This window comes from Pocillopora damicornis, chromosome 3 (genome assembly GCF_964200805.1).
Source record: "Pocillopora damicornis chromosome 3, jaPocDami1.2, whole genome shotgun sequence".
NCBI classification, from domain to species: Eukaryota; Metazoa; Cnidaria; class Anthozoa; order Scleractinia; family Pocilloporidae; genus Pocillopora; species Pocillopora damicornis.
Window position 1 is genome coordinate 20298954 of NC_142672.1, and position 18084 is coordinate 20317037.

General features: G+C 36.8%; 1 protein-coding gene across 1 annotated transcript; it reads left to right on the top strand.

Moving 5' to 3' along the window:
- The first annotated feature begins 1421 nt into the window (after positions 1–1421).
- LOC149048753 (uncharacterized) lies at positions 1422–11195 on the top strand. The gene is made up of 17 exons (XM_089199540.1): positions 1422–1474; positions 2172–2243; positions 2688–2789; positions 3460–3531; positions 4247–4318; positions 4493–4564; positions 4927–4998; positions 5524–5595; positions 5757–6753; positions 6972–7053; positions 7716–7778; positions 7918–7998; positions 8483–8527; positions 9382–9432; positions 10306–10362; positions 10570–10629; positions 11143–11195. The coding sequence occupies exons 1-17, from the start codon at positions 1422–1424 to the stop codon at positions 11172–11174; spliced, it is 2055 nt and encodes a 684-aa protein (XP_089055666.1). The 3' UTR covers positions 11175–11195.
- The last annotated feature ends 6889 nt before the right edge of the window (positions 11196–18084 follow it).

The window sequence follows — 18084 nt, forward strand, 5'->3', positions numbered from 1 at the left end:
AATAAAATAAAATAAAATAAAGACATTTGCATCTCACTTTTCTTTCCTATTTATTGCCTTTGCTCACGAAAACAACTGGCCATGTCTTGGGATTTCATCAAGGGAAATTCGTAGGAAGCCCGCTGGTCAAATTACTGCTGGCTCATTCTTAATAAATTTTACAAGTCACGCAATTAAACGCCGGCAACACTGGATCTAGAGAGATGTAGATTTATATGTAGTAATAGAATGCTTGAAAAAAATTATGCAGATATTTTACGATCGAAGCAGGCAAATAATCATAGGGATCTGCAGATTATTCTGAAATTGTTGTCTAGCAGACAGCATGAAGAACGCGCTTAAATAATTCCTACGGAGAGTCTTCGGAGAGTCTTCGGGTCACGCAACAGATGTTAGCTTAGCGGAGTTCTGCATGGAAATGTTCGATGGCGGTAAGTGACAACGACAACACTATTTTAATTTTATTTTCGGAATAGATGCACAGTTTTTAGTCTGATAGAACTACTGATATTTGCTCTCAAGGGAGAACGCAGAATTTCTCTTCTGTAAAGGCCGAAGTTGTAGCACACTGGAACTTGTAGTAATGTCAACCAACACGCTGCATGTGACTTTAAAACCCTTAAAATAGCAATGATAATGATAAACAATCAAATTATAGACTAATGAATGTTTTGTGCCGTACAAAAGCCATATCTGCGGATTTTAGCAAATCTCCAAAGTAATAAACGACTGAAGAAAGAAACGGGACGATTTTCTCTTCGATTTTTCGCCTACATGTATCCCTCTAAACGTGAAATTTCCATTCCATTCCAGTGACCGCCTAGAGCAAAAAGTGCGTGACAGGTGTAGTTGAGAGAAACTTGTTACAGTTGCAGATCTTAAAAGGCATCCACGACAAAAATACAATGGTGCCCAAAGAGTTTTTTGATGATTTACAGAGATGAAATAATGCGTGAGATCTCAGATTTATCCGATTATTCGTTTCGCTTCGCAAATTAAGATTAAATTATATCAAACATCACGAAGATCATGTATCGACTGTTGCATTCTGGATCTTTGTTCAGGACTGACCGCTTATGAGATTTCATTCTCTGTATGAAAGGCATCACGAAGTGCTTACGTTAAATAAAAAAATCATTTAAATTTCCATCGGTAACAAATTTCCATATATATGTAAAATTCAAATATGTTGTTGTGTTGAAAAACGAGTATTACGGGTGAAGTTAGCACAAACAACTCCTCACTCAATGACACTGATGCCGACTTTTGCTCACATTTCAAAACAATCGTAACTGTCTTCAACCACAGCCCCTGAAAGGTTTCAGTAGTACCCCTACCTAAACAGATAATTTGCTGGTGGATATTAGAAATATTGATCAGTTTTATACGATAAACAACGCAGACGCCTGAATGACAACGACATGAAAGGATTGAATGGAGGTGCCTTCAAAAACTTGACAAGGCTAGAGCAACTGTAAGTTAATGTATCAATACTGTTGTGGAAGGAATTCTTATCCTGAAAACAAAATTATGCGCGATAAAAATTTATTAATTCCTTTGGCTGGATCAGGACATATCGTGATCTGCTAAATTATGATGTGAAAATAAAACAGAGACAGATAAGACAACAGCACTAAAAGAAAGTTTTGAAAATAGTTATTCAGATCTTAAAGTTCTCAAACGGTCTCAATTCTGACTAAAGCCGAAAGAGACCTACAAGGTTATGTCCTCTAATGCAAAGTACTTTGCACATATTAAAATTTCCGAACTGAGAAAAACCCCTTTTGATTTTGTGGCATTGCATCGAGTTTGGGAACAGTAGTCGTTTGGTAAAGTTTTTATTGTGTTATTGAGATGGTTATATCCTGAATCGTATTTTTGTGCATTGCATTGCATCCCATTGCGTTGTATTGTATAGTCAGAGATAATAGATGGTTTTTTTCTTTGTTGTGCATCAAATTATGCAGGTATCAAAGGAAAACTGTTTTCATAACGAAGCAGCATTCCCCTTTCTTACCGCACCGTCTATACTTGTTTTTCAATTTAATTTTTTCTTTTCTCTTTTCTTCCCTTCCCGTCAGTGACCATAAAACAAGGTGGTAAATAACTGTTTTAATAAAACTAAATAGATTTTACGTACAGATCATTTTTTTCTACAAATTTCAACGCAGATGGTTGCACGACAACAACTTCACTGAATTGCCTCCAGATTTATTCCAAGATCTAGAAAACCTGAAAAAACTGTAAGTTAAAGCATACTTAGCTAACCCCTTTAACTGCATAAAGTGTTCCAGCATCAATTGAAATTTTTCCCTCTTCTGTTAAATCAAAGCTCGTGATTGCTAACGTATTTTTACACAGATTCTGCCAGTATTATACTTTTCTCTCCTTTCACTAATTAAAGCATGTATAAAGAAAATATTTTCCAATTGCAAATTTTACAGTCTTCCCATCTGCACTGATAACATATTTTAAAATTGAACCATCCTGACCTATATGTTTGTTACTGTATTGAAATTTTCATCGCCAACGATCATACATACAACAATGAAATTTATGCATGTTATGATTATTGCAGTTGTTTTTTGTCCATGTCTCTTACCATATACTGCGCTTTGGTTGTTTTTGATGACCGGCATCTTTATGTATTTTTACTTAGAAATTTCAGGTTGCATACTTCTTGAAAGTACATTTTCTCTTTTCGTCACTCTTATTAGCTATCTGTCAAATAACAAGTTGAAGAGTTTACCAGACAGAATTTTTAACAGCCTTTCCAAGCTGACACATCTGTAAGTGAAATAGTTATTTAACCGAGAAGATTATTGGGTAATCATTTTTGTTCACAAAAGCGCAGCCGTTATAGCTGAAAATTATGAAGTTTTCCAGCTTGTATCTGTAACTCTCATGAGTTGAAACAGAGGATGCTATTTTATGTAGTTGTTGTGCTTTGGTTAGCAATGTTAAGGTACTTGAATGTGTTAAACTTTAAAAGCTTCTGTTTAAATAGCAACCTAAACTTTCCCAGATTTTTTTGTTTGTTTATGTTTTGTACCGGTTTTTTCCATTTTATTTTTTTGTTGTTACTTGTTTGTTTTTTTATTGCGGTGAGAGGTTTCCACCCCAAAAAAGTCGGCGATGGATATTTCCGTGATTGGCCTGTTTTTCAAGTTTGTATTAATGAAAGATGGGTCATTTCGGGTTTTCCCTAGAAAGTGTAAACATATTTTTACATTATGGCGTTCTTAGCTTGCATAATATGCTAGGATCTTCTTGGATTGGAATTTAAAACATTAACCTTTTTCCTGGGAAAATGTCTCAGTGATTCATGGGAAATAAACTGAAAAGGGGTAGCAACTGAACGTTCTTCGCAAAAAACCTCCGATTATTATTTTTTATGAGTTCAGTTGGTAGTTCTATCATAAATGAAATCTTTGTAACTGTGGTAATAATTGTTTTAAGGGATTTGTCAAACAATGAACTTGGAAATCTGTCACCGTACATTTTCAGGAACATTACAGCAGTAGAATTTCTGTAAGTAAGATTTATATCGGCACAGAAGATTAAAAATTATCCTTAGGGAATTTTCTTGATAATAACAGCACTTGGTGACTATAAAAACTTCCTAGTTAATGGCAACTTACCTTATAATTTACTTCTGGAAGGCAAAGGTTTTTTGTTTCCTTGTTATCCGATTTGACAATATCAAAGAATTTGATTTTAGATATACGAAATTCATATATTTGCACTGCGGAGAAGAAACGAAATTAAGAGATCCTCGCAGCTAAGAACACTACTGAAGTTGGTAGAGCGCTGCACCGGTATCGCAGAGGTCATGGGTTCAAATACCGTACGGGCTTGAATTTTTTCAGGTCCTTTTTTCAACTAGTCGTTTCAGTAGTGTTCTTAGCGGCAAGGATCTCTTAATTTCGTCAAAGAATTTGTTGTACTGCAGGATCAAACTACCTTGTCACTTATTTTGTTATTGTAATAGGAAGTGAACCACTAATGATTTTTCAAATACAGCTTTTAACAACAGATCTCTTTGAAGGCCAAGGGGAATAAACTTGAGAGTTTACGTGGTTAATTTTGAACGCATCATAGATATGTCTAATATAATAATATATGATAAGATATAAAAATTGGGAGCTTTTTTACTGGAAAACATTGCCATTCCCTGCCTTAACTACAGAAGTTACCTAAAAAACAGAAGAGTTAAAGATAAAACTGCCCATGATGCTTTCTTCAGGAAAATGGACTACAACAAAATTGAGAAGCTTCACGAAGACCAGTTCCAGGGCTTGGTAGAGCTATTCGATTTGTAAGTACATTTTGAGTTAAAATCTTTTTCTACGATGATCTGGATTGTACACCGTATACAGTAATAATTTTTTAATGTTAACTCCGTTATTGCTCAAATTAAAGTTGTCCTAGCCAATCATATTATGTTACTGTTTGATAAGATTTTTTTTATTATCCATTTCGGATGTTTAAGATATCTCTCCGAGAACAAAATAGACGCTCTACCTGACAAAATTTTCAAGGGTGTCAAAAGCCTCAAAGCTCTGTGAGTACAGTTAATCACATACAAACACATTCTAGAATATTCGCAGTAATGGAATGAATATATTAAGCGTTCAAAATCTGAGATTTTAGTTCACAAATTTAACATGATGTAGAACAGACGTGGTGCAAATTACGTTGCTCAACGAAGCAATGTTGCTTTAATTCATGTTGCACTAAAAATGTGCCTTTTTATATAACAAACTTTTAGTGAGCCAAGGTGGATATTATAGAAACGGAAACGAACATTATGGAGATCTATGTAGTTGTAATGAAACTCTATGTAAATTTATTAGGATGAGGAATATGACAACTGCAAGCCCCCGTTTAGGAGCTAATTGTAAATGATTGCGTTCTTCATTTCAGCAATATCTTCGGCAATAAAATACAAAACGTTAGCAGCACGACTTTCAACTATGCCCACGAGCTGCGATTTCTGTAAGTTCAAGGCAAATGACAGATGTTCATCGAGGCTACTAAACTTAGTTGCATGTATTAAAATCAGATAACGTGTAAGCGAGTATTCTTTTGATTTTGTTGAAGTGAAAGGAAAGACTCGTGAATAGTAATTTTGGAAGATGAAATAAATATACCGAAGTCATTTTTCCCTGGATGAGTGCGGAAAGACGCTTTTATACAACGAACGAACACAGCTGAATGGGCTGCCACGTCCACTAAATCAGTGGCCATCAAAAATTTCCAAGAAAGCAAAACGAGACTTATCGTAGGCTAACTGATTAATTTTATTAACTATTTGAGAAAATATCAAGTTCGGGTCCGTATTTAAGATCCTCAGTTAGGGCTCCTGATTATATTTTTTGACAGTTTGTTTGAACATTAACATTAGCTAGATGAATCTTACTCATGGAAACTCATTTTTTGGAATAAATCAAGTTCTTTTTGTCAGGTCAATTATGATATACACCAACTTAATGTTCAAATTATGATTATTTGATATTACAGGTTCATGCACTACAACTTGATGGCTGAGCTCCCCAAAGGCTTTTTCAGGCATTTGACGCACATCATCAGAGTGTAAGACTCCATAACGATCCTTCCCTTCTATCACCCCTTTAAACAATCATTTAATGACAGTCTAGAATATTAATTAATTAATTATTATTAATAGCTTTCAACGACGCAATAATAATGTGTTATTTCTTCTTTAATTCTTCTTCTTTTTTTTTTAAATCTAGAACATTGGACACCAACCTGATGTGCTGCCATCTCGATCTTTTCAGGCAGGATGCTGATTGCGAATATACCTTCAATGACAACTTCGCAAGCTGCCACTCCATGTTCCGTAACCGTGCCCCGAGGAGAACTGTATGGGTTGTCGGTCTTCTGTCGTTGTTAGGGTCTTTGTTTGTAGTCGGGTGGCAGTATTTCTTCCCTGATAACAATGTGGTCCATTCTATCATGTTGGTGAATCTGGGTGTGTCTGACGGCATCATGGGCATATACCTTATCATCGTAGGTATAAAAGACCTGCAATGGTCAGGGGAATACTACCTGCATGACTATGAGTGGCGCACCGGTTGGTTTTGCCATTTCAATGGTGCCATGTCTGTCTTTTCAAGTGAAGTATCAGTGATGATGATTTCTCTGATCGCATGGGACAAACTCAAGAACATCGTGTTTCCTTACACCTTTGCAAAAATTACACCGAGGCAGACCCGCATAATGTGCGTAGTTATCTGGCTGGTGGGAGGCATTATGGCTTTCCTTCCCTTATCCGGAATGCACTATTTCAGCGAGAGGTATTATGGCAATAATGTAGTGTGCCTACCCCTGCAACTTTCCCCGCGACTAGAAGAAGGCTGGGAATACTCCACTTCCATTTTTATCGTTTTGAATTTTTTCCTATTCATCTTCATCATGGTTGCTTATGTTGCCATTTTGCGGAAGTCATGGTCGTCGAGCAGACGACTCGGTAAGCAAGGAACCATCCGTGAAATACGAGCAAGAGCACAAAATGCACAGACCAAAAGAGAAAGAGCACTTGCCAAAAGAGTATTCTTCATTATTCTGACCGATTTCTTGTGTTGGATGCCAATCATTTCTATCGGCATCCGTTCCCACGTCGAGAAAACATTTGATCCTCCTGGTGATCTGGCAGTGTGGATAGCAGTGTTCGCTCTGCCAATCAACTCAGCTATCAACCCATTGCTGTATACGCTTTCTACTCCACAGGTAACAGTTTTTTTTCTTACTTTGGAACAGCACCTATTGTTATGTGAGTTTCTGTCAATTTTGAAATTGTAACGGTTGACATACAAAACAAGCATGAAAAAAGTAAATGATCGGACAGATTTTGTTAGCTTCTTCATCGTTGACTTTAACCAAAGTGACTTTTAAAGACGTTACTTGAAAGTCTGAAATAAACTATCCCATGTATTTCGAATGTCTAGGTGCAGGCTGTGTTGAAAGCAAAACTGAGGAAGCTGTGGTCCAATGTTCGATCTATTTTCAGCAGAGGAAAAAGTCAGGAAGGTACAGTTTTAAGCTCCATTCAAAAATGCCATGATAAAATTAATTATATTCCAAAACTTGAAATGAACAAACTATAAGGTTCATCAAATTAACAACCCATTTTTCTTTAAGTAGCTTATGTCATTTTTACTCCTAATGCTTTGAAGGGGGAAAAGGGTGGAACTGGTTTGAAATCGTGGTAAACTCATCTCTTTTTAATTTTTTTAATTTTTAATATTTTAGAATAAGAACCTGAGCAAATTATTGAAATCACAAAGGTGCAACTGGCAATATGTAAAGTTGTAGCAGACGTAGAAGAGAAAAATAATCAAGAGAGTAATTCTAAATAGAGATGAGATAAATGTAATAAATAATCAAGTGTCATGAAGGCAACGACGCAATTAGAAATCGTGATTTCGGTTCGATTTTTTACAAAGTTAGTATCTTTAAAGCTGTGTGTTTGGAACGTTGAGTCAAATGGGTGCCATTTGCGACTAATTTTTTTAAAATGAGATGTTAGCCAAAACTCATTTTGCTAACAATTCTCAAAATATGAAGGGCTGTACTTCTGTTTTAAATTATAAGGTAAAGATCCAAATCTAAATTGTAGAATGTATTTTCTTTGTGATAAACCTGACAATGGCCAAAAATGTTTTTATTGGTGTTTCTTTTTTATATAAAAGAAGCAGATAATGATCAGCAGGGACAGATTGGAAATGGAGATGAACATGCTAACGACGAAGAGGGTAAAAATATAGTGCTTCTCAGAGTAAATCACATGCGAAATATCTACTCTACGCCTCTGTAGGATTCTGTGTGTAATAGCTTTCTTTCCTTTCTTTTTTCCATTCTTAATTCCTTTTTTTTTCATTTTCTTCCCCATAGGAGAACAAATTGAAATGCGGGTAATAGAGCACAACGAAATCCAAGAAGTGGAAGACCCTGAATTGCCTGCTCAGCAACCAGGTCAGTAAATAAATAGAGAACTTTTGATGCTAACGGCAATACTGTAATTGACTTTGTAATTCAACTCTCTTGCCAGGTATGTATAGTCTAATCGGTAAATCTACCACATATTGCCTCTTTCAAATTGAAATACCTAGAAACCTCAGCATTCCTTTTCTGCTCTGATAGTTTCTGTTAGTACGTTTTGAGAAAGGAGAGATAAAGGAAGGATCTCCCATATTACACAAACGCAATGAAATTAGGTTGTATTACTTTTGGTTGACAAGTTATTTCAGACATTCTGGTGATAAATTGCCATAGGCACTTTTACCACCTACAACCTGTAGAGTGTATTATGGAAGGTAGATACCAACATCTCCTATATGACAAGGTTGTAGTAAATATATATGATAGGTATATATTGACAATGATCATTCATTGTTGCCAGTTTTCAGTTATATTGTATGAAGAATAACTTAAAGAAAACTCTTTGCTCTGTTGACAGCGATTGAACAAGCCTGTGGAGGGCATGCGAGTTCATCTTCCTCGGGTAAAAAATCTATTTATGAACAAAATATAAAAAGAAGGCAGAAACAACCACTTTATTTACAAGAGTGGTACTGCTAAAGTCACAGTTATAACATGTGACTTCAACTGCATATTGCACTTTACACCTGGTCATAAGAATCGCCAAAAGGAAGAAAGGCAATGCATCTTAATAATTGTATTTGGCAGATTTTCATACGCATAAATTAACTTCCAGATTTAAATGCTAGCTTTGTAACTCAGTGATATTTCATAAATCAATGGATAATTGAATACATATGGAAATCTAACGTACGTAAAATAGGTTTGTAGAGAAATTTATTTCAGAATAAAACATGAACCATAGGCACCATGAAACGATTTACTCTACTTGTTCCTTAAAACAGATTATGAGGATGATTTTGACATCAGACCAGCCACTACAAAGACTGTGGAAGGTAAACACCTTTTCATTTTTCGTGTTTCTTTTTGTTGGAAATTTCATAACTCTACAAACCAGCGAATGGTGGCTGGTGCTACTAGACTGGCGCACTTGGTATACTTGATTGCATGGTTTTGTATGTCACATCAATAGGATTAGGGTTATCGTGTTTAACGCTTAGTCATAATTACCAATCAGATCATATATTCTTAGTCTGTCTCATGGAAAACTTTACGAGAGCAGCTTGTTAGCCACTATTTCTGGAAGGTACAAAACCCACCCTCAGTTACTGAACCTAATGGGCCAATGCAATTAAAAAAAAGTCTTATTGGAAAGTTTGCTGTTGTCAAAGACCTAAGACGTAGCTGTGTTATTAACGTTGAGCCTTTCAGGAACCACTTGCAGTTTATTTAAATGAGTGGTATTCTTTATTGCAGTAACTGTTGATCATGGCGAGAGCCAGTATCGACGAAGAAGACAAAAAGAAGGTGATAGTTGACATCTTGTGTAAGTAGGAGTGTCTCTACACACTAATGGAAGTTTCTGATGTTGAGAATTGCCTAGTTTTATGGAACCATCCGTTCCAATTGAAATTAACTTAAAAACGGGTCTAAAAAATTACCGTTATTGATCGACGGTTAAGGTACTTACAACAAACTTTGTCATGATGGACACTCCTCTTTATTGTAACTTATAGCTTCCGATACAGTAATCGAAATATAAAGCGATTGTTGCGGATTTCAGTGAGCATAATACTTAACTTTCCATAACGTCAAGATACATTTGATGGAAAGTAGTAAAACATTTCTGATACAAAGCCAGCACCAGCTTGATTCTAGTCATTTTTGGTTCATTGCTTTGATAGAGTTACATTTTTATAAAGTTCAGGGGTAGCTACTTGTAAGCTATAGGGACTCACTCATCCAGTATGGTAACGGAGGCAAAAAAGGAAGTTAATGATAGGGTAAATTGGTGGCCTCCAACAAAGGTTTTTAAGAGGTGATGAAAGTACACAGCTGACTGTTTCAACAGTCTTGCATATTCAAGTTATGCCTTTTCTTCAGTGATCCTCCCAAAATATCAATCACTTCGTCGAATGCAAGGACAAAAATTGAATACAATATATCTCAAATATCTGTGTGCAGATCAAGAAGGAGGAAGTAAGCCTGAACCTAAAAAGCCAACTGAGAAAGGTAAAAACAATGAAATTCTTTTCAGGAACTGAACATTTGTCCGCCATGGGTCTTATTTATTTCAGCATACAGTGTTAGTAGCACCTGGACTAATTTGCTGGCTTGATAACGGGCAATGGGCCGCGTTATCTAGCCTCAGATTTTAACAATGAATCTGATTTCACACAGCTGGTGAATCTGAGGAGCAGATGGAGATTGAAGAGATTTCAGTGCCCAGTAACAAAGGCAAAGGAGATAATGGTTTTTGATTGGTTACTGAAGAGATTAAGGCATTTTCTGAATAATTACAACATCTCTTTTACCTTGGTAGTCACTGGAAAAATTCTAGTGTAGAAATTGGTGAAACATTAATGATTCTAATTCCTAAGTACAAGGAAAAGATTTAATGACTTAATACTAACTTATTTTGTAATTAAAAATAATTTTCTAAAGAAGCTAGAAAAGCTGAAGAAGAGAAGGCGCATGAGCCCGGTGCGGATGTCGCAGAGGAAGGTAAATTTTTTTATAAATCAGAAGAGATAAACGCAAATTGGTCCATAGAATGCTTCATAAGGTGACGCATAATCAGTCCACTCTATTGCCAGAAGAACACTTGAAGTGTTCAGTCGAAAGGTCGCGACTCACATCTGAAGGTGACGATATTGAAAAGAAAAATACACTACTTGCGAATTATTCTACTTTCTTCTAACGAAGAAGAGCCATAACTTTTTATGCAATGCTAAAATCCAATATTAAAGAATTTATGGAGCTGTTTTGCTTGTTTGTTTTTTTTAAGCAATACATTAATAATTTGCCTAAATACAGAAAACATAGCCGCCTCTTACCACAGCTCATTGAATGGAAATAGCGACTTTGATGTTGTCAAAACACTTCAATACAGATATGCAAAATTTCAGTGAGCTCTAATAAGTGGCAGCTATGTTTTCTGTATGTGTGCAATTATCACTGCATTGTTTAAAAAAAGTGAGCGCGTTGTATTTCTATCTCTTTTCGTATTCCATCCAGGGGAAGAAGAAGTGTTTGATACCAGGCTTTAGTTGTTTGTTTTCGAAACCAAGGTAAATGCTTAATACGTTTGCTTTAACACTGAATACCGCTGACGAAAGGGATGCTGAAAAACAAATCCCTCCAAAGAACTTGTGTTTTGATTTTTACATGTATCTTACAGAATTAGTGTAATATTTGAGATGTCGGGTGAAAATCTCTGTGGGGTTACTGTGTATATACATGTATAGTTGACTCCTGACCATCAGTTTCTTGAGCCCGATTTATATTCTGAATCAAAAGTAACTTTTTTTATGCCATTCTCACAGCGTAACTCTGTCCTAAAGTTTTTAACCCCTTGCTATTTCAAACCAATTTCAAATTTAAGATATCACTGCAACTGCAATGACCGAAGTTATCGGAGATGAATAAGAAAGTCTGATTTGTTATAGCTATCATATGCTGCTTGTCTTTTTTTAAAGTCAGTTGCGATTTTTTGTCAGGCATTCCATTCATTGTTGTCAGTAAGGGTACCAACACATTTTCAAACTAATCAGTTTTTTCTCTGCTTTTGTTGATATATACCGATTGACTGACTGACTGTCGGGTCTGTAGATCAAATAAACAACTAATCGATAAGTAAATTTTGCATCCATTGATTGGCGTGTTTTTTCTTTTGCCTCCGACAGTTTCCAAGAGCCAAAAACATTGCCATTAGTATGGAGATCGTGAGGGCTATAAAGCGACTAGAAAAAAATTACAAAGAAAAGCAGAAAAATAGTTCTAGTAATCAATACGTACTGTCTACGATAACATCTTAGTTAGAAAAGTCAGGTTTTTAATTTCTTTTTCTAAGATTTAATGTTAACATTACTTCTTAGAATTGTTCTCTGAATTAATCATGGTCATAAGGTGACAAGGTAAAGTTGGAGTGGAACATAATGCGCTATTTCTAAGTGGGTGTGTAGTGGCAGTTCATCTTCTTTTTGTTTTGTTTTGTCCGTTTTTTGTTTGTTTGTTTGTTTTTTCTTTAATAGACGACTTCCGAGTTCTCGCAGTTCATTGAGCCTGTGCCTAAATTACGGCACGAGAACGAGGCTAAGTGCGAAGTCGCCGAAATTACGGCGCGAGAACATGGCTCAGTGCAAAATCGTTGTCATCGGTATAAGGATCTAAGTGCCTTGGTAGTAAACTTTGGGGAAAATGAGCGAAATTCAATGGAGGAGAATAAAAGTTTATTTGTTTGAGGGGCATTCAGTGAATTGATGGCGGCAAAGGAAAAAAAGGAGAACTGTTCTATTTATGCAAGACAGCTGCGGCAATGGAGCTAATCGAAATAGCCTCTTCTTGCCAAAGACCGCAAAAAGCTGTTGGAGGAGAAATTACAAAAAAGTGATAGCAAATTTTCAGTACCAATAATTTTAAATTCTTGAACGTACAGCTTCTCGTTTGGCGTCCGCATGCAGCCTTGCCGTCGTTGTTTTGATGTCATCATTTAACCATGCTTTATGTCTTGCTGACTCGTAGCGAGGGCTTGCTGTAGTTTGTGAAACGATTTTGAAATCAGTTATTTGTGAAATGAGCTCAATATGTGTAGTTTTTGAAATGGGAATCTGTAATTAACTACATAAGAAGTGCAGAAAACTAAGCCACCAGCCGGAAGGATTAATCGGTCAGTTCACTACAACGATTGAATGATGACGTAGAAGAAAGTGAGGCCAAGCTTGGCCTCTGAAAAGTTACGAAAGTTGTGCGTCCGAGCGTTCAAAATTTTAGGAAATGGAAATTAGCCCTCACTTGTTTGTTATTTCTCCCCCTTCAGCAGATGCGGTTAGTTTGACCTGCTTCGTTGCCGCAACTTTCTAGCATAAATCGAACAGTTCTGCTTTTTTCTTGCCTTTGCCGCCATCACTTATGATGCCTCTCGCCCACAAAAATGTTTTCACTCTCTCAAACTTAATTCCGAGGATTTTGCTCTCATTTTTACCACCACGGTACTATATTCCCTATACGGACGAGAGCGGCTTCGCATGTAGCTTCGCTTTCGCGCCGTAATTTTGCCACCAGATCACTGAACCACGAGAACTCGGAAATGGCGTATTATATCATGTACATGTACCTGACGCTGTCAGTTTTAATGTATTTCTAGAGACTATAATTCTTAGACCGCAGTTGAGTCTGATGGCTCAAGACGGAACACAACAATATCAGAGGTGTAGCCAGCATACAGTCCTCTACCCCCTGGCCTAAATATTTTTTTGCGCCCACTTTACGTTTATCATATAACTTTTGCAAGTTTTGAAACAAAATTGAACTTTCTTAGGGTGTAGGCCCACGATAAGTCGAAAAGCTGGCTATGCTGTTAGTATGATAAGCCATTTTTGTCTGCATGCTGATCTTTCCACCATTAATCATAATATAACTGAGTAAATGTTTTGATTAGGAATACCTCACTGGTTTTAAAAGTAATTTTTAAGCTCCTTTCCATGGAAACTGTTAAGCTTCTTCAGAGCTCACTCGTAGTTGAGAGGGGATTTGATGTCACTGAATAACTTCCTTTTAGAGTTTCTAATATAGAAAAGAGCAATGAAGATTAATAACGTGATAATAACAATAGAACACTAACGGACTTAAAAGAGAATTATCAGATATTTATAGGTAGAACAACTATTTAGATATCTCATTTCTAAAATTTTGTTTAAACTCGAAAAATCACCTGAGATTTGACGAGAAAAACGTAGACAAATGTACGGGTCAAAGACGTCCACTAACTAGACATTAGATAGTATGCTGGTAGTTCATTTCTTAACATTTTTTAACTCATCCGCAAGTATTGAAGTCACACGGAGTTAAAGTCACGTTAATTTTGGGTGTCATGTTATATCAAAGAACTTAGACTTACGGTTAAGATTTCAGCTGGTAGACATTAGGCAGTACAGCAACAATCTGAAGACAACAATCAGAAGAGTTCACCGACCACAACTCGTCTAGCGAGTATTCAGAGTACGTGTCGAGTTGTTTTATGTCGTTAATATCTGTAGTTGAAAAACGGTAAAATATCACAAAAAAAGAAACAATTACTGGTCACTTATTAGAGATTTAACAGTATATTTATTGACCTTAGTAGCTCATTTCTAGAATTTTCATAACTCGTATGAGAGCATAATGATGAGGTAGAGTGACGTCTATTTTCACTATGTTACTTCGTACGTTTTGAGTGCAAATTACATTAAAAAAAATATCAGAGAGATGTTGTGGAAACGAGTAACAAGTCAGACATAGGATATTAAGCGGTACAATAGCAATATGAATATTTCACTTCCACAACAGGTTTACGAGTGCTTTGCATGCAGGCTACGTTTAAAATTATAAGAGGAAAATACGCAGGGTCACAATTCATTTGTTAGAGATTTTGTAAGGCGCAAACGATCCAAGTAACTCATTTCTTAGAGTTTTCATAACTCGTTTGCGTGCATTATAGTCATTAGTTACCTCTGTCATGGCTGAAGCTTACGTCCCTACATAATTCGTCATTATTACTGACATAACCCTGAAAATCGAAAAATAAGAAAAAGGAAAAAAGGTCTTAGAATACCACTAACTTAGATGTTTGGTAGTGTTTTAAAGTCTAATTTTCAGCTCGTTTCTTAATTTTTTTAACTCAAATCGAGAATTCTAGTTCATTGTAGTATGTGGTATTTTTTGATAACTTTGTTCAAACGTGATCATCAACATGGCATCTACAGTAAGAATAACTTGAGCGTGTAAGTGGCTTTTTGAGGGAGTCACACAGAGTTACAAACAAGGGTTCCAGATCTACTGTAAAACGATGACTTCAATAAAACATCTTTAAGACCTTACACATAAGTTCGTTCTCAGTTTACCCTGTAAAGGTTTCTAAGTTTTGCTTTATCTTCATGTACAGTGTGGATTATGTGCCACAGTGACCTGTGTCGAGTAAACTGATACAATATTGTTTTCTTTATCTCTCGTCTTAGACGATTAAACGAGCCTTGATCGCACGGGGGGGGGGGGTAGGTAAATGGCCTTGAATTACTCCTAATGTTGAACTTTTTGTTTTAATGAATTATTCAGTTTGCTTAGGGTTTTTTGGGTTTTTCCCAAAAGCTGAGCTTTTTTCTTTTCGCACCACTCTTTGTTCTGCCTTTCAGGATATTGACTCGTCATGAATTTGGGTCCTCAGTGACTGCCTTTGATATTTCCTTCTTGTCGACCGCTGAGATAACTTGGAGAAATTCAATAATTTGCCGTTGCGGTTTAATTTACTAGGGGATAAGAATTTACACTCCAAATTCATATTTTCATCGAAGGACTCGAAGCAATATCTGCATGTAGAGCTACTCAGCTAATTATGACCAAACTTGAAAGAAATCATGAGCTAAACCAGAGTAAATCGCGCTACAAACCGGAGTGAAACTAACTTTACGAAAACCAAGGTCTGCACAACCGAGTTTTGCTCGCTCTCTTTAACTCTTCTCTTCTCTTACCAAGAGCCTCTGACTGAAACAAAAAAAAAAATAAAGACAAGAACAAAAAGCCAAGAGTAGGTTCTCTCACAAATTTCATTCATTCGGAGCACATCTACATCACTTGATGAAACGTAGCGATCAAAGGTAAATAAATAGAAGGAGTTCATGCATATTAGCTTATAAATATATACTTCTGCAGTTAGACCATTTTGTAAATATAATTACAAATACAACATTCATTTGAAATATACTCGAACTTAAATCATCTTAAAATTCTCAGGTATATTTTGTATAAATTCCGTCGACGGGGTAAGCTAAGCTTTGAACTCCACCTCAAGACAGAGATTTCAACATTTTAGTTCGCACCTTTGATATACGACCGTGGAACACCAGGATACGCAATCGTCGACTCTCAAGTTTTTTCATTCCTATCTGAAATTGCGCCAGTTAATCGTATTCTTCCCACTCTTTTCTTAGGCATCAATCTTTACTGCACTGTGATTCGCGCCACCCTTTTTTTTTTCTACATACGACTGTGGAGGACCAGGGTACGAGTTTAGTTCATTAGCGCGTATCGTCGACTATAATACCTTTGCACATTGACTGGCGGATTGGAGAAAGACCGAATGTGGTTGAGACTAGGTCAGAATCATTTTACACCACTTCGATAAATGAATCATGGTTGTTGTTAGAAATTGACTCCAAGAGCACGAATGGTAATTTACTCTGAAGAGGTTCGAGTGGTGAGGACTGAGCTACTCTCCTTGTTTCAGCCTATATGACGAGCACGTGATATTCATGTGATTGCTAAACAAGCATGCATTTCGTGCACCGTGCGAGTGCAATGTGATAGAGTTTCATAATTGGTCCAATTTTACGCACTATGAAGATGGAGTTTTTAGTCTGAATTGTTCATATCGACAGACGTCTACAGTACAGCGTATGCCCAAAGCTATACAAATGACCATAATTTCCTTTACAATTTAAGATTAAATTTCCTCAGCTAAAGCACGTGAATTGTGACCCTGCGTATTTTCTCCTTATAATTTTAAACGTCGTCTACATGCAAACCAGCTAAAACTTTCATTTTCTCATTCAATTTCCCACTCATTCTTCAGCTATTATAAAGACCACGAGAGAAATGAGTTCATGTAAGCTGAGAATCTCATTCAATTTCCCACTCAATCTCTAGCTACTATAGCAATCACGAAAGAGATTCATTTATTCAAGAGTCTCGCCGTCTCGCCAAAAGGGGCAAACTCTGTGTCACGCGAGTTGTATGTGCAGACACTCAACATGATCAGCGGTCCGGAACAACGAATGATCACATTTCTTTTAAATCAAGGGAAGCTCCTTCAGTGTATCACGCATGGCTCGTTGCAAGCGACTGTCTCAATCCTTCAATGCTACTTAAGCTTCTGATGAATTTTAGTTTTTCTGATTAGCCTTGAACCCCGGAAAAGACAAGTAGGTCGGCGTCTTCGACTTCTCCCTTAGTGGCACAAGAGATCGCGGAGTGGATGAACTCTGAAATGCTTAAAATGTGTTTACTTTTAGGAGCAATTGTTATTGAGTGTCGAAAGAGATCCGGGATTGCGTTGGTTTTGCATTTCTTTGCTTTCCGATTAGTCAATGCTCTTAACCAATCAGGTGCAAAACTGAAAAAAATCGCACACTAATGTCTCGACTTTTCTCGCTAAAAGAAAGATTGCTCCTTTTTACTTTGATATCTGACTAGCCCCTTGTGATATCTTTCCTTTCCGTCGAGATTTGTTCCCTTTTGGTTTTACGACTGTCAACTGAATAGCGCCTAATGCGAATCTAACACAGCTGATAATTGATGTCTGTGCCCTGGCCTACGGGAAACAACCTGGGCGGAAACCCTAGAAATTTAGACCTCGTTTGTTAACCCGGTAATTAGTGCCAAATTGATACTAGGCGGATATCGAACATCTGTTGCTTACTAATCAAGAGATACGACCCTCAAGCTCTTTATTTTCATTACTGAAGAAGAAAGAACAGCCGGCAGCAGAATCACGACAGGTGGATTGTAGACGTGACAGGGGAATCTATTTCTTTTCTGAAAAAGCTACAATTGGCGGGAAAACATACCTCCCCGGCATTTTCCTTCAAACACATTACACGAAAAATGTCTTTTGAAACTTTATACAACCCTTACCGACGTCATATATCACACTCCAGTCGGTGCCTGGGACAGAAAAAGCAATGAAACCAGATTCCCGCCAAAACTTAGTCACCAAAGGGCGCCCCTCGCCGTCGTAACCCAACACGCTTTTCAAGCAGTAATGCTTGACATTCACTAGGTCCCAGTAACATGGACCACCCAGTTTTGTAGGGTCATACGGAATCAAGTGCGAATATACGCGTGGTGTGACCAGGATGCGACACAATAAAGTATTGGCGTAGTCTGTAATGTCCAGGATGTAGTGATACCACCTGTCCACGTGATCGT

Bases quoted from the DNA above. Each gene is read 5' to 3' on its own strand.
- LOC149048753 (XM_089199540.1), top strand. From the start codon at position 1,422: ATGAAAGGATTGAATGGAGGTGCCTTCAAAAACTTGACAAGGCTAGAG. The intron at 4,999-5,523 runs GTAAGTTCAAGG...TTGATATTACAG, and splicing joins GCCCACGAGCTGCGATTTCT to GTTCATGCACTACAACTTGA. The intron at 10,363-10,569 runs GCAAAGGAGATA...AATTTTCTAAAG, and splicing joins TTCAGTGCCCAGTAACAAAG to AAGCTAGAAAAGCTGAAGAA.